We start from the raw sequence: 17,086 nt of genomic DNA on the forward strand, positions 1-17,086 counted from the left end.
TTCTTAATGTGGCCCCTGGTTCTGGACTCCCCCAACATCAGGAACACGTTTCCTGCCTCTAGTGTGTCCAAACCCTTTATAATCTTATGTTTCAATAAGATCCCCTCTCATCCTAAACTCCAGAGTATACAAGCCCAGCCGCTCCATTCTCTCAGCATATGGTATCCCGCCATCCCGGGAATTAACCTTGTAAACCTACGCTAAATGTGGGAGGAATAAGAGCCAGAACATTTGCCCTTTGATGACTACAGGTACCTCCAATATACAATGGCCCAAACAAAAAGACCAAAATATTGTCCCAAGTGCCATTTCAACAAGATTGGAGGTGTTACCTCTTGTCACAGAGGCCAATCAAGAGAAAGAACACCAGTGGAAAAAAAATTGGTCTTTTAATATGAGGGAAGGGTGTAGCAATATGGAAGACTGACATTCTTTAGCTGATGCTCATCACCCTATCTAAAACTAGCCCCACACTGGTAAATCACCAACTTTTGGTTTAAAAAAAAAACACACAACTTTCATTCAACTTTTTTATTGCATTTCACACTCCTTTCAGTGAAATAGTGAGTATAAATATACAGTGGAAATAGCAACTCTCAAGCCATGTACCATGGTATGTCAGCTGACAGGTTTGCAAGGCTTAGTCCTTGAGATCGTACATTCAGATGACAATGAATTACCACCTGTAAATATCAGGATGTAATAATTAAGCAACAAGAACCGGAAACTGGACAGAATTGACTAATTTCTTGGCAAACTGGGAGATTGCAAATGGTCTTTTAAGTACTTTACTGGAGAGTTATTGAAGTGACATACAAGCCCGCTGCAGGATGCAAGTTGTGTATTGGAGGAAGGGGCATGTTTAAATAGCTGGCATCTTCTCTCCACCATGCACAGCACAACTCTCCCTACATTCCTTCCTCCACCTCAGCAGTTCCCTTCCATGTAAAATTAATCATATCCAGTTACAACTCTATGAAAACTGACAATGTTTAATGAGGCTTATAGCAAACACCAACCTTCAGTCCACACAGGGAAAAACAGATGGAATAACACTAACTGATTTGCTTTTAATTCAGTGCCACCTTCAATTATATACAGCTGCACAAGATGCAACAAGCTGGGGATTTGGCTAGGAGAAAACATTGTGTTCTGGGGACTTGTCAGTTTAATTGCTACTGTTCCAGAGAGCAACCTTTTTGTTAGCTCCTACAAAAGAATTAACACGAAGAGTTCAAATCTTTAAATTTAAACGAACTAGCTGCAATAGTTTGTGTGGGGGGGGGGGGGGGGGGGGGGGGGGAGGAGAGAGAAATTGGTCAGCAAGCCATCTTGTTTCCAAAACTAAGCACACAGGAGAACCGTTAATATTCCCCCAGTCCACAAAGACGACGAACAATTGCCAAGTGCTCTTTGAAGTTGTCAATGACTAACAATTATCTACCTCTCCAGAGAAAACAGATCCATTATCCTCTGTGTGACAAAAAAAAAATGTGTTACACAATTTGCTTACCAGGAATCAACGTTTCAAAAGCCCACCAGGTTGCAGATTAAATTGATAAAATGCAGGCATTTGCTCAGAAGCCGATTGTAGTGTTTACTCCCACACCACTTATTGTAATAGTTCAAAGCGCTATTAGCTCTTCCAAGCCAGGAGTGCACTGCACTGAATGATTGCAACTGTGCATTTATTTCTGCCTGCAACATCCCAAAACTGATTTCTCACCAGTACCACCACAAGAATATTTCCATGCAAGAATATCCAAATGTTTTAAATATAATATGGATATTACAAAATGGCTGAAGGAAGAAACCAAAGTTACAGATCAGAAGAGGCGTAATCGAGAGGGTAGCGGTTGTTCAGCAGCAATATCCGCCACTTCTCGCTCAGTATTTTATAGTCAGAATGAGAAGGCGGCGGCAACATAACAGATTGTCAAATACTTGGGACTGATTTTTTTTGTCCCCCCTCCCAGAAAAACTGAGCAGAGAACAATTCTTCCTTCTGTGCTCAAGCCAAAGTTTGACTTCAATATTGGACTTCTGCAAAGGAGCATGCGCCTAGATGGTAATCGACAATAGCTTTCGAAAGAAAACGTATAACGTGGAATTGTTAAAGATCGGAACTTTTGTTTTCAGAAAGAAAGGCAGGCAAACATGGTTTTGTTTCTCAGTTGCCCGTGACTAACCATACAGACCAAAAGGAACGACACTAAAGCACATTTGTGTTCACTCACTGAACTTCGGGTGGACACTTCAATCCAGCACTCGATTCAGTCGCGGAGGGGGTTGCTAGGAAATGTCACTACAGACTCCTGCAGCATTCGCAATAAGGGGTGGCGGCAAGGAGTGCGGTCTCTGAACGGCAAACAAACACATTTTTCTGTGAAAGCCACAAGCATAAAAATCAGAACTAGTTTTCATAACAAAAAAAAACATTGAAGTCAAGCCTCAGCTGAACTAATTATTTCCTGTTCCATTGCACAGAGAGGAAGGGGTTAAAAAATAAAACACTTAAAATTTGACGGAAATTCAAGGTTATCATTTTCAGGTTATTCCATTCACCATTAGGGGGTCGGGAGGGGTGGGGCGGAAGAGAAGTTTTGTCTTACTAACAGTTTGTGTGTGTCTGACTACTGCATATTTACTCAATGTCCATCTCTGGTAGGTTTTGTTGGTGATGCTGCGTGTTGTTCTGGGCGTTCTCAGCGCTGGTGGGCGTAGGGCCCTCCGAGCTGGCGTTTTCTTCGCTGCTCACTGGTCCATTCTGCTCCGCCTCTTTCTCTTCCTTCGGAGGTTCGACTTTCGGCTTTGGCTTGTTAACGATCGGATTGCAAAGGTTTGCCAAGTCCTGCAGAGCAAAGTAGAAGCTATTTTAAAAACACAATAATAATTATGATATAACTCACCAAAACCCAGCAAGATCACCACTTCCACAGGCCTCTAGCCTGAAATAATACTTTTATTTTTTAATTTTTTTAATTTTATTAGAAGTTAATACAATACAAAATACAGTGGTACCTAATTTTAGGTGCCAACTATGTCATGACGTAATACATTCTATGTACAACCTCTAGTTTTTTGTTTTTGAAAAGGAAGTAAGAAAGACAGGAAATAAAAAAAATAGAAGAAAAAGAGGAAAAATAGATAATAGAAAAACGTGAAGTGTGTGTATAAGAAAAGAAAGAGTAGAAAGTAGAAATAGGAGAGAAAGACGCTTAAAAAAGAAATGTTCAAATCTGTATTCGGAGATGTAGATCTATCCACGACCTGACCTGTAATCAGCAATCCTTATGGTACCGCTGCATCACACGATTCCAAAAAGTCGATGAAAGGAGACCAACTCCTTAAGAATTGGTCATATTTATCTATTAGTCGGAGTCTCATTTCTTCAAGGTGTGCTATGTCCATCATATTCCTAATCCACATTTTAATAGTTGGTATAGCTGTATTTTTCCAAAATTTAAGTATCAATTTCTTTCCAATTATTAACCCATAATTTAAAAAAACTTTTTGGTCTTTATTTAAATTGATATCTTCTACTATTATTCCAAATATAATCCATTCCGTATTAGGTTCTATTCTTGACTTGAAAAGCTTTGTAAATATATCAAATATATCGCTCCAAAATTTATTCAACTTTGTACATCCTACAAATGAATGTGTTATATTCGCATTTTGAAACAAACATTTATCGCATCTGGGAGAGACGTTTGGGTAGAATTTATTCAACCTCGTTTTTGAATAATATAGTCTATGTAATAGTTTAAATTGAATTAAATTATGTCTTGCATTAATGCAAATAATACTTTATAGTCACATGTACCGAGTGAAATTCTGTTTCGGCATACAAAGTACACGACAGTTACAAAAAGTACTCACCCGCCTACATCCCACCCATTGTTCTCGGCGCCCCCCCCACACTGCCCCCTCTCCCCTTCTCGGTGCCCCCCCTTTGTACTCAGTGCCCCCCCTTGTTCCCGGTGCCCCCACACCAGCCCCCCCACCCCCCCTGTTCTCGTGGCCCCCCACCCCCCCCTGTTCTCGGTTACCCCCCCCCTCACCAGACCCCTTTTTGTTCTCGGTCCCCCCCCCCCCCCCACCATTCTCAGCAGCAGGGCTCATCCTCATCCTCGGCCCCGGAGCTCCATTCGAAGCAATGATCCTTCAAACGCAGCGAGTCATTGTTCAGAAGGTTTTAATTGTAGAGATAACGACAGTCGTCCATGGTAAATTCTGTGAAATCTGGAATTACCTTAACTTTGGCTCGAATGTCTGCACATTTGACAAGTGGGTCTTGTGTTAGAGACTGTTTGCTCTGCATATTCATCTTGCCGTTCATCCACCCCATTGCTTCTTGGACATACTGGGCCACTTTCTCCATCTCCGTTAGATCCAGGTGATCGTACAGTTCATCCTTGTAGACAACAAGCAAACTACTCAATCAGAAGTTCCAAAACACGAGCAAGCCCTTCCAAACCAGCCATTTGTTGCAAAGATAGATCAATTTTACTTGTGGTTCTGCCACCTTTTATAGCACAGGCCAGGGTCTGAATCTGCAGCAAAAAATTAGTTCTAGTTCACTGGATATTTTCAAGAGAGTTAGATTTAGTTCTTCAGGCTAAAGGAATCAAGGGATATGGGGGGAAAAGCAGGAACGGGGTACTGATTTTAGATGAGCAGCCATGATCATATTGAATGGCGGTGCTGGCTCGAAGGGCCGAATGGCCTACTCCTGCATCTATTTTTCAATGTTCTCATATTTCTGCAATACTAGTTTGTCACTCTTGAACCCTTGTGTTATTGAACAATACTGTACTGGAACAGGCCCTTTGTCCCGCAATATATATATGCCGACCAAGATGGCAAGTCAAACTAACCCTCCTTATCCGTGTGCCCATCTAAAAATCTTGTGAGCGTCACTAACGTAGATCCAGTTTCTCATCCACTCCTCACACACTGGCGGCAATTAAACTACAAATCTGCACATTGTTGGGATGTGGGAGGAAACCCACACAGTCACAGGAAGAATGTGCAAACTCCATATAGACAGCAGCCGAAGTCAGGATTGAAGCTGGGTCTTTGTGCTGTGAGGCAGCAGCTCTACCAGCCGTGCCACTCTGGGCCAAACGGCAGTAAATGGGACTAACTTCAATGCGGCAGGGACAAGCTGGGCTGAAGGGCCTGTTTATGTGCTATATGACTATGGTATTTATCATACATACTCACTGGTGATAAATAAATATATATCGTTTACATACTTTGTTTCTATAAGAGTTTATAATCTTCATGTACTGCTGCACTTGTCTCCCCATCTCATCAAAGGCCCTTGGACACTCCTCAAACTCCTGATAGCGATCTCGAATTGGCTGACCAAGTTTCTAGAAAGTGAAAGGTATTACAAACTTGATTGCACATTTCTATGAAACCGCCACGATTTTGCAAAAGCAAAAGGGAAAACAATTCAATCTAGAGGTTCCAGACGCACCTCAGCGATATGGATCATCAACATAGGTTTAAAAAACAAAAAACAAAAAAAACACAGAAATATACGGCAACCCATTGAAAAATGTAAAAGTTCCAATGTCAGTAATGGTAAGTCTCGCTGGGGGTGGGAGATTGCAACCTTCACGTGGTCCGCCCTGTTTCGACGAATGCAATCAACCTGGCGTGCACAATCAAATAGAACAAGTTGTCCTACAACTGTGCACCCCATATGCAGGAAGAAGAAGTCCTGCTGCATGTTAGAGATCGAATTAAGGATAAAGGGGAAATCTTTTAGGACTGAGATGAGAAAAACATTTCTTACACAGAGAGTGGTGAATCTCTGGAATTCTCTGCCACAGAAGGTAGTTGAGGCCAGTTCATTGGCTATATTTAAGAGGGAGTTAGATGTGGCCCTTGTGGCTAAAGGGATCAGGCGGTATGGAGAGAAAACAGGTACAGGATACTGAGTTGGATGATCAACCATGATCATATTGAATGGCGGTGCAGGCTCGAAGGGCCGAATGGCCTACTCCTGCACCTATTTTCTATGTTAATCTAATTACAGGCACCTCGCATTTCACGCGGAAGTTACGTGCTTGAAAAGCTGAGTGCAATTTTTTTTTAAAAGCACAAATTAAATATACACGGGACTATGTTGTCAGCAGTCAATTTTTCCAAAAATACCCAGCGTGTAAATCAAGCGTTGGCATCAACGGAACAAGCGCAACATTTCAAAAACAAATAGAATCAAATATATAAATCAAAAAAAGGCTCACATGAAGTCTCAATAAATTGCACATATTTACCTTTAATTCAGCCAATTTATCTATGTACACTTGCTTTCCCTGATCCTCCCCTCCTTCATACAACCAGTTTTCTGTGTCTTCCAGTAGAAGGCTTAACTTGCTTTGTTCCTAAGAGTGAAGTGAAAATTCTATAGTGATCTTAATTTACGAGCATAAAAATGACCATTTTACTTTTTATTCCGCACATCAACTTTAACACTTTCACATTATATACATTAGATATTTCACACTGTAATTAGTGAATGTTTATTTCCATTTGTGTCTTTGACGGCTTATTTTTCTGGAAGCGAGAACTTTAAAAGTGTAATATTCAATGTGCACTGAATCAAATACTTACATCTTTATTGACAAACTTTTCATAGATTCCACCTAGCTTCTCTCTACTTTCATACACATATTCTTCCAACGCATTCTTTGCATCATTCCTCTCCTTCTCAAGTTTATCCTGCATAATCATTTTACCCTAGATGGAAGCAAAAAATAATTATGTAAATATTTCAATTCAATTAAAAATGGCGGCACGGTGGTGTGGCAGTAGTGTTGTTGCCTCACATCGCCAGAAACCCGGGTTTAATCCTGACTACGGGTGCTGTCTGTATGGAGTCCGTACGTTCTCCCCATGCCCATGTGGGTTTTCTCGGGGTGCTCTGGATCCCCCCCCAAACTCCAAAGACGCGCGGGTTTGTAGGTCAATTGGCTTCGGTAAAATTGTCAGTTGTCCCTAGTGTGTAGGATAGTGCTAGCATACGGGGTGATCGCTGGTTGGCGTGGACTGGGTGGGCCGAAGAGACCGTTTCCACGCTGTATCTCTCGAGTCTAAAGTAAATAGAATTTGCAAAATGTTTGGAAGTATTTTCAGAGGGTCAAAATGAACTGATGTCCTGATATAGTGTTTGTGCAAGCTACAATGCTCTATGTGTCTTCTGTGTCTTTTTAAAAAATTTTAAAATTTTAAAAATTTTAATTTAAATTTTTTAACGTAACTTGACTCTCTGAATAGCCGCACAAGAGTTCCTATGTGTGTAAGCACAAATGGTAAATAAAGTTTTTGACCTTTGACCTTTGACCTTAATTCAGCTGAAGTTTTTTCCAACGCAAAACAAAACATGGACTTCTTTTCAGATTGGAAGTTTGTGACCACGAGTTTGCCACAGGAACCAGTTTTGTGGCAGGTCCCGTGTTGTTCGTTACATATATTGACAATGTGGATGAGAATGTAGGAAGCAGAACTAGCAAGTTTTCAGATTATATCAAAATTGGTGGCATAGTGGACAGTGAAAGTGGTTGAAGATTACATTAGGTGGTGGTGGTGGTCAAGACAGGCACAATTATGTCTTAAAACACTTGGACAAGCACATGGATGAGAAAGGTTTAGGGGGACATGGGCCAAATCGGCAGACATTTTGGATGGCATGGATGAGTGTGGCTCGATGATAATGAATAGATCAACAGAACAAATATGGAAACCAGGAGTCTGCACAAGATGAACCAGGAACTGGTTTGAGTCGGTGTCAAATAAAATGAATTGAAAGCACAACTGAACAAAAGTTGGCATGAAGTCTCATTCATGCAAATGAAGTACAAGTTGGGAGAAATGTGCAGCTTTGCACTTTAGCAGAAAGAATAAATGAATTATGTAAAATGTAAAAGTGCGTGGAAGGCATTTATTGCAGGTGGGTAGGATACAAAACAATCAGAATAATGGCTCCTTTAGTGAATAGAAAACCATTTCGCTCAGGCAAGATAATAGACTTAAGAAAAATGTATCAACTAACTGAGATTGTGTGTGGTCTGATAAGCTGATCACAGACAACACATGGTTTGGTGGAGGTGTAGACAGCAAGGATGGCGGCCCAAGTATGCAGAGGAGCACAGACCAAGTTGCAAATGCGGGCAGAGGTGTGGCAGTTGGAATTTAATCCAGACAAGTGCAAGTCGATGAGTGATGTCCTCAAATACCAGGCAGATAACATACAGTAAGCAGCCGAAACGTTAGATGTGTTGATGTATAGAGGGATTTTGGAGTTCATAGCTCCCCTGAAAATGGCAACACAATGGAATAGGGTGGTGAAGACGGCATTTCACTTGCTGATCTTCACAGGCATGGGTACAGAGTATAAAAGTTGAGACTTCTTGCTGCAGCTGTACACAACATTGGAATGGCCTCATTTCTGGTCACCACACTCTGGAAAAGATGTGGTAGCACTAGAGTGGGATGTTGCCTGGAATGGAGCGTTTTAGTTTCAAGGAGAGATTGGACGGGCTGGGATTATTTTCACTGGAACCCGGGAGACTGAAGGGTGACCTTTTAGGCACGTTTATGAAAGTTATGAGGGGCATAGATTGTGCGCAGACGTCTTCCATGCCTAGGGGAGTCTAAAAGATAGAGGATAGAAACATAGAAAATAGGTGCAGGAGTAGGCCATTCGGCCCTTCGAGCCTGCACCGCCATTCAATATGATCATGGCTGATCATCCAACTCAGTATCCCATCCCTGCCTTCTCTCCATACCCCCTGATCCCCTTAGCCGCAAGGGTCACATCTAACTCCCTCTTAAATATAGCCAATGAACTGGCCTCAACTACCGTCAGTGGCAGAGAATTCCACAGATTCACCACTCTCTGTGTAAAAAATGATTTTCTCGTCTCGGTCCTAAAAGACTTCCCTCTTATCCTTAAACTGTGACCCCTTAGTTCTGGACTTCCCCAACATCGGGAATAATCTTCCTGCATCTAGCCTGTCCAACCCCTTAGGAATTTTGTAAGTTTCTATAAGATCCCCCCACAATCTTCTAAATTCTAGCGTGTACAAGCCGAGTCTATCCAGTCTTTCTTCATATGAAAGTCCTGCCATCCCAGGAATCAGTCTGGTGAACCTTCTCTGTAGTCCTTCTATGGCAAGAATGTCTTTCTTCAGATTAGGAGACCAAAACTGTACGCAATACTCCAGGAGTGGTCTCACCAAGACCCTGTACAACTGCAGTAGAACCTCCGTGCTCTTATACTCAAATCCTGTTGCTATGAATGCTAACATACCATTTGCTTTCTTCACTGCCTGCTGCACCTGCATGCCTACTTTCAATGACTGGTGTACCATGACACCCAGGTCACGTTGCATCTCCCCTTTTCCTAATCGGCCACCATTCAGATAATAGTCTACTTTCCTGTTTTTGCCACCAAAGTGGATAACCTCACATTTATCCACATTATACTGCATCTGGCATGCATTTGCCCACTCACCCAACCTATCCAAGTCACCTTGCAGCCTCCTAGCATCCTCCTCACAGCTAACACAGCCCCCCAGCTTCGTGTCATCTGCAAACTTGGAGATGTTGCAAGGATAAAGGTTTAAGGTCTTTAAGAAGGAACTGCAGATACTGGAAAATCGAAGGTAGGCAAAAGTGCTGGAGAAACTCAGCAGTTGCAGCAGCATCTATGGAGGGAAGGAAATAGGCAACGTTTCAGCCCGAAACGTTGCCTATTTCCTTCACTCCATAGATGCTGCTGCACCCGTTGAGTTTCTCCAGCACTTTTGTCTACCAAGGTTTAAGGTCTGCCCTGTAAAGATGCAGAAAGATTTCATTGTCCCAGTTCATATCCGGTGTACGTGACGAACACTCTCGGCTTCCTGAAGGGGGGGAAATTGAAAGGAGATAAAGAGAGGCACAATTTTCAATAGAGGGTGGTAGGTATATGGAACAAGTTGCCAGAGGTGACAGTATTGGCAGACACAACAGGTGTTCAAAAAACATTTGGGCAAATACACACAGGAAAGAAATCGGAGGAACATGGGGAACATTTCTACATATTAAATTAGTTTCTCGTTTCTTCCAAGAACTGTACATACGTTGGCCATTTGAAATTCAGATTCCCTGATCATTGTAGTTTCCAGATATTTTGTCCCTCTGAGTAAGGACTCTGTTCTGCTTACCTCACTCTCAATGAATACATTCAGTAGTTGCTGATCCAGTTGCCACTGGAGGTGGTTCTCTATGGGTAGATCCACCGTCTTTGTTTTCACCTTTGCCTTCTTTGCCTGCGGAGGCTGGTCTTTGTTCTTATTTTCCTTTGAAGCAGTTTCACCGGTCTGGAAAGATTAGTAAAGCAATTGACTACTGCATCTAGTTCAATGTAAGAATAAAATATCATCTCAACGCTGCATTTTAAAATCAAGAAAACCCAAGTCACGTTTATGTGTCATATCAATTCATAGAGAACGAGATAATAATAATAATAATACATTTTATTTATGGGCGCCTTTCAAGAGTCTCAAGGACACCTTACAAAAATTTAGCAGGTAGAGGAAAAACATGTAAGGGGAATGAAATAAATAGTAGAGACATGACTAGTACACAAATTAAAAACAGAATTCAATTCATAACACAATATGAGGCAATTCAAGCACAGATGAAAAGGGAGGAGGACGTGGGGCTAAGGATAGGCAGAGGTGAAGAGATGGGTCTTGAGGCGGGACTGGAAGATGGTGAGGGACACGGAAGGATGTACCTTCAGCTACCTATGGATATGCGGGGAATGGGATTATGCGAAGTTGGTCTTTGCATTATATTTAGAAACATAGAAAATAGGCGCAGGAGGCCATTCGGCCCTTCGAGCCAGCACCGCCATTTATTGTGATCATGGCTGATCATCCCCTATCAATAACCCGTGCCTGCCTTCTCCCCATATCCCTTGACTCCACTAGCCCCTAGAGCTCTATCTAACTCTCTCTTAAATCCATCCAGTGACTTGGCCTCCACTGCCCTCTGTGGCAGGGAATTCCATAAATTCACAACTCTCTGGGTGAAAAATATTTTTCTCACCTCAGTCTTAAATGACCTCCCCTTTATTCTAAGACCGTGGCCCCTGGTTCTGGACTCGCCCAACATTGGGACCATTTTTCCTGCATCTAGCTTGTGGGACAGGCATTGACACAGACATTGTGGGCTGAAGGGCCCGTTCCTGTGCTGTACCTTTCTCTGCTCAGAATGTACCAAAATGATTCCCAAAAAATTAATCTGCAAGTCGAAATCAGCAAAGAAAGCAAACGCAATGCTAGCATTTACTTCGAGAGAGCTTGTCTACAAAAGCAGGGATGTAATGCTGAGGCTCTATAAGGCGCTGGTCAGGCTGCAATTGAAATATTGTGAGCAATTGTGGGCACCATATCTGAGGAAAAATGTGTTGGCTCTGGAGAGGGTCCAGAGGTTTATAGGAATGATCCCAGGAATAAGGTTAACGTATGATGAGCGTGTGACGGCACTGGGCCTGTACTCGCTGGAGTTTAGAAGAATGAGGTCCCGCCCCTCATTGAAACATACAGAATAGTGAAAGGCTTGGATAGAGTGGATGTGGAGAGGATATTTCCACTAATGGGAGAGTCTAGGACTAGAGGTCATAGCCTCAGAATTAAAGGACGTTCTTTTAAGAAGGAGATGGGGAGGAATTTCTTGAGTCAGGGGGTGGATATATTTAAGGCAGTGGATATATTTAAGGCAGAGATAAATAGATTATTGATTAGTATGGGTGTCAGAGGTTATAGGGAGAAGGCTGGAGAATGGGGTTAGGAGGGAAGAGATGGATCAGCCATGATTGAATGGCAGAGTAGACTTGATAGGCCGTATGGCCTAATTCTACTCCTATCAGAGCTAAACCCGAGCCCTGGTTCAGTGACGCAACTCGTACAGCTCGACGGGAGTGTCGCAGAGCTGAACGAAAGTGGAAGAAGGACAGGCTGCAGGTTTCATCGCAAATCCTAAAGGACAGCTGGCGAAACTACCAAAATACTGTTAAAGAGGCAAAAAGATATTACCTGTTTAATATAATAGTGTCTAAGCGTCACAACCCACGTGTATTATTCAAAACTATTGATTCTGTTTTAAATGCCCCACAGCCTGTTTGCTTGGAAGCATCGTCCGAATTGTGCAATGACTTCCTGCACTTCTTTATCAATAAGGTTGTTTCTATAAGGGCTCTCATCTCAGCTCCTGCCTCTGACCCCTCTGTTCCGGCCCCATGCCTGGTGGCATTTGATAAGTTTGTGCCTCTGACATTGTCGGGTCTAGAGGATGTGGTTAGCCATATTAAGCCGTCGGGTTCCCCTGTGATGCTGTCCCTCCTCTTCTTTTTAAAGAGGTTTTCCCGAGTATAGGGCAGTCGGTTCTCGCCATCATAAACAGTAGCTTGTGTTCTGGGGTTGTCCCCATAAATTTTAAACATGCTGTAGTGCAACCACTACTTAAGAAACCAGGCCTGGATCAAACTGATCTGGCCAATTTTAGGCCGATCTCCAAGTTGCCTTTTATCTCTAAGATCATGGAGAAGGTAGTTTATGCTCAGCTGAAACTCTTCCTGGATGAGCACAATATTCGGGAGGTTTTCCAGTCTGGATTCAAGGCTATGCATAGCACAGAGTCGGCTCTGCTAAGGGTCTTCAACGACATCCTCCTGGCAAACGACTCTGGTAATTATGTGGTTCTTGTCTTGCTGGACCTATCTGCCGCCTTCGATACAGTGGACCATGGAATTTTAATTTCCCGATTACAGCACCAAGTGGGCATTTGTGGCAGTGCCCTGGGATGGTTCAGGTCCTATCTGGCAGACAGAACCATGCGTGTAAGCCTTGCTGGCTTTGAATCCTCCTCCACTCCCTTGGTATATGGGGTTCCACAGGGCTCAATTTTAGGGCCCCTGCTCTTCTCTTTATACCTACTTCCTCTGGGCTCAATTTTAAGAAGGCATGGCATCTCCTTTCACTTTTATGCAGATGATAGCCAGTTATATATGCCACTCAGGAAAGAAGACGACTATTCTCTAAAATCACTTCTGTCTTGTCTTGAGGACATTAAGTCCTGGATGGCCTTAAACTTTCTGGGACAATGAAGAGAAGACAGAGGTGATTTTGTTTGGCCCCAATGGCTGCCGTGAACCTCCCTTTGTTGACTTGAGTCCACTGGCATTGTCTGTAAAGCCAACCGTTTTGAACCTGGGTTTTAGGATGGACGGTGATTTTAAACTAGATAAACAAATAGGCGCGGTGGTTAAGTCCAGCTTCTTTCACCTAAGGAAGCTGGCAAAGGTGAAGCCCATTCTCGAGCGGCAGCATTTTGAAACAGTAATCCATGCCTTTATTACATCTAGGCTGGATTACTGTAACGCACTCTACTCTGGAGTCGCACGAGCTTCATTGGCTCGTCTCCAGCTTGTTCAAAATGCTGCCGCTCGCCTTTTGACCGGAACTCGAAAGAGGGAGCACATTACGCCAATTTTGGCCTCCCTTCACTGGCTCCCAGTGCACTTTCGAGTTCATTTCAAAATTCTTTTATTTGTTTTTAAATCGTTGAATGGGCTCGCCCCGCCTTACCTCTCTGAGCTGCTCCATCTATATGCTCCTGCCCGGTGCCTCAGGTCAGCTGCTCCTTGAGGTACCAAGGTCTAAGCGGGAGCTCAGAGGGGATAGAGCCTTTTCTGTTGCTGCTCCGGCACTCTGGAACACCTTGCCGCTGCACATCAGACAGGCCCCCTCACTGCCCATCTTCAAATCCTCCCTAAAAACACATTTTTATTCTTTGGCTTTCGACACTGGCTGAGGCATTGCTCCTGTTTTTAGTGCTTTTAATATCTTTTAATTTTTAGTGTGTTTTTTATAGTCCTTCGTTTTACGGTTTTTAATTGTTTGTAATAGCTTTTTGTTCATGAGTTCTCATGTACAGCACTTTGTGGCAACTGCAGTTGTTTAAAGTGCTTTATAAATAAAGTTATTATTATTATCACTTATGATCTTATGTACTGAATCCTCTTGAAACCGATTGCCATGAAGCTCAAAGTGCTGGAGTCTGGCAAGCAAATGAAATGCCCCACTGATCCGAAAATCATTGCATTTAACCTAATTTCACAACCACTCTTCAGTCCTTCACTTGTCATCAACACGTCAGATATCCTTTCTTTCATCATTCATGATTATATCTACAGCTGCCATGTTTCCAAGACGTGGAACCCATACAAAAAACTTTCCAACCCATCACCAACCCATTGTTTTTTAATTGGATTCCGTGCGCACACACAGTCTAACCAGATCACTATCTGTGATAAACCTTGTCGCATTTTACTGCATTAAAGATAATAAATAAGCTCAAGATACTGCTATTTGAAGGTGGGCAGTTGGGTGAGAATAATGCAGGAAGCAAAATCAGGGAATGGACAAATTTACAAAACGGCACCACTGTACATGGATATAACTCTGCATTTTACATCCTGCATTAAAAAGGTGAGGCAGGTGAGCTTCTTGCATTGCATTTATGCAAGGTTATCACATTGGGTTTGTGAAGATTCAGTTTCTGCAGAGGGCTCGTGTCTGAATGAAACGGCTATAGTTTAGTAGAAGCTATTCATTTTTAATATAGCATATCCAAACTTTAATGACAGCAATTCAAAATTACTCATTCAAATCAGTCGGTCCTCTCATCAGCTAGAGTGCGGTCCTGACCATCTACCTCACAGGAGGCCTTTGAACTATCTTTAAGCAGACTTTTATCATGCACTATATGTTGTACCTGTGCACTGTGGATGGCTTGATTGTAATCATGTATAGCCTTTTCTTTGACTGGGCAGCACGCAAACAAAAGCTTTTCACTGTACCTCGTTACACGTGACAGTAACAAACTAAAATCAACATTTACATCTTATCCAATTGAATTTAATATATGCTCTGCAATAGAATGTCATGACTGTAGTGTCCCATGAAGTTAAATGTGACTGAAATATTGTGAGCTAACATTTTCTGAAGAAAATTATGGGAAATTGCCAGTAATATTCCAATGCATAGTGTCCATTGATTCTTTAATGATCTCTGGGTTAACGTGCAACTGCAACCTTCTCCTAATTAAATAATCAAAGCAGCCGAATGATAAGCATTACCTCCATTTCATTTTTCTGGTTTTCCGCAGCGCTAGGGGGGTTGCCATCTCCATGTGCTGGCTCTTCCTGCTGATCAATCTGCATCTTGCTCTGGAAATAATAAGAGTTTGCTCAGCCATCCTTCATTTACTTAAACACAGTCACCAAATAAATCAATGGTTGTCGAGGACTTTGGAGATACGGTGCTGAAACAGGCCCTTCGGCCCACCAAGTCAGTGCCGACCAGCGGTCACCCTGTACACCAGCACTGACCCACACTAGGGATGATTTCACAATACACAGGAACCAATTGATCGACAAACCTGTACTTCTTTGGAGTGTGGGGGGAAGCCAGGGCACCCTGGGAAAACCCACGTGGTCACGGGGAGAACGCATAAACTCCGTACAGACAGCACCCGTAGTCAGGATCGAACCTGGGTCTCTGGCGCTGTGAGGCAGCAACTCTACCGCTGCACCACTGGGCCACGTAATATACAAGACTTTCCACATTGCATAGTGTGATGCAGAAAGCCACTTCGACAACATCTACTGCAGCTGACTGACAGTGAAATCTTATTCCCACAATAATTTCCCTTGTAATCCATTCTCAGCTCATTCCCATCAGTTCTCCAGAGTCTACTACATACATACTCGCAAGGGGGCATTTCACAGGGGCGGGTTAATCTACGATCCTGCGCTTCTTTGGCATGTGGGCGGGAACCCGGATGAAACCCACACCTTCATGGTGGTAACAAGCAAACTCCACATAGAAAGAAGTGGAGGTCAGGGATGTTGGAGCTCTGCTAATTGAGCCCTTGTGAGTGGGCATAGAAGCAGATGGATTAAAGCAGCAGTCCGCAGAAATGATTACGCATCCCATCACGAGATACTGGCCCAATAAAATCAAACACATTCTCCCTCTCTTGTGTGGTACATCATTCAGTTCTTTCCTCACAAAAATCAAAGAAAAAGATGGAAATCACAAAAAGCGTTATACTTTTCAATCTTTGCTGCACAAGGACTGGCCAAAGGGGCAGTTTCCGTGCTGTATGACCCCTATAACACCAGTGCTGCGCACAAAATAACACGTCAAGAGCAAGACGATGCAAGTTTACCTCCTCCTCTTTTTGATTTGCCTGGGATTGTTGATCCGTTTCCATTGGAACGTCATCCACTTCTTCGCATTTCTGCACCTCCACCAACGAGGCACTGGATACGCTGAAGACCCCGTGAATATTAACTCTAACCTTCACTTTCACCCTTGAACTCGACCCATCAGTTTGAGGGACCACTTTCAGAATAGTGAAGCGGCCTAAGTGGTAAACGAAAGCAGTGTATAAAAATGTGTGCATTTGAACACCAACCTTCAACTTAATGGAATTTACTGAATGTCTTTAAAAAAAAAATATATATATATATATAGGGAGAATTTCAGATTTGTATTAAATACTTCTTTGGTTTGAATGATCAGTTTCTCTTGTTAGCATGCATCTTCCTCAAAATCCAGTTTTACTTTTAGTATTTTGCTCTCTGATCGCATTATTGCAGAGCTCAGATGAGAGTTTTCACAACAGGCCTTATGTGCACTTCTTCAGTTGAAGAATGACCAGCAGTTTACAGAGTTGAAACCAAAACTATTTTTCTTGAGAAGGGAAATGGACTTCCATTTGTTGGACCCCAGCTATTTACAATATATATTAATGATCTGGATGAGGGAATTGAATGCAACATCTCCAAGTTTGCGGATGACACGAAGCTGGGGGGCAGTGTTAGCTGTGAGGAGGATGCTAGGAGGCTGCAAGGTGACTTGGATAGGTTGGGTGAGTGGGCAAATGCATGGCAGATGCAGTATAATGTGGATAAATGTGAGGTTATCCACTTTGGTGGCAAAAACAGGAAAGT

The 17,086-nt window shown here is 42.7% G+C and overlaps 1 protein-coding gene across 1 annotated transcript in view; it reads right to left on the minus strand.

The window, feature by feature from the left end:
• Positions 1–516: 516 nt before the first annotated feature.
• Positions 517–17,086, minus strand: part of hspa4 (heat shock protein family A (Hsp70) member 4) — a 47,455-nt gene continuing 30,885 nt past the window's right edge. The window contains exons 12-19 of the mRNA XM_033029229.1: positions 16,300–16,496; positions 15,206–15,295; positions 10,224–10,379; positions 6,631–6,756; positions 6,294–6,401; positions 5,262–5,381; positions 4,256–4,417; positions 517–2,851 (exon numbers count right to left, since the gene is read on the minus strand). Of these exons, the coding sequence (XP_032885120.1) occupies positions 2,645–2,851; positions 4,256–4,417; positions 5,262–5,381; positions 6,294–6,401; positions 6,631–6,756; positions 10,224–10,379; positions 15,206–15,295; positions 16,300–16,496 (1,166 nt within the window). The 3' untranslated portion in view covers positions 517–2,644. The remainder of the gene's footprint in view (positions 2,852–4,255; positions 4,418–5,261; positions 5,382–6,293; positions 6,402–6,630; positions 6,757–10,223; positions 10,380–15,205; positions 15,296–16,299; positions 16,497–17,086) is intronic.

The sequence above is a fragment of the Amblyraja radiata genome, chromosome 11 (assembly GCF_010909765.2).
Source record: "Amblyraja radiata isolate CabotCenter1 chromosome 11, sAmbRad1.1.pri, whole genome shotgun sequence".
NCBI lineage: Eukaryota > Metazoa > Chordata > Chondrichthyes > Rajiformes > Rajidae > Amblyraja > Amblyraja radiata.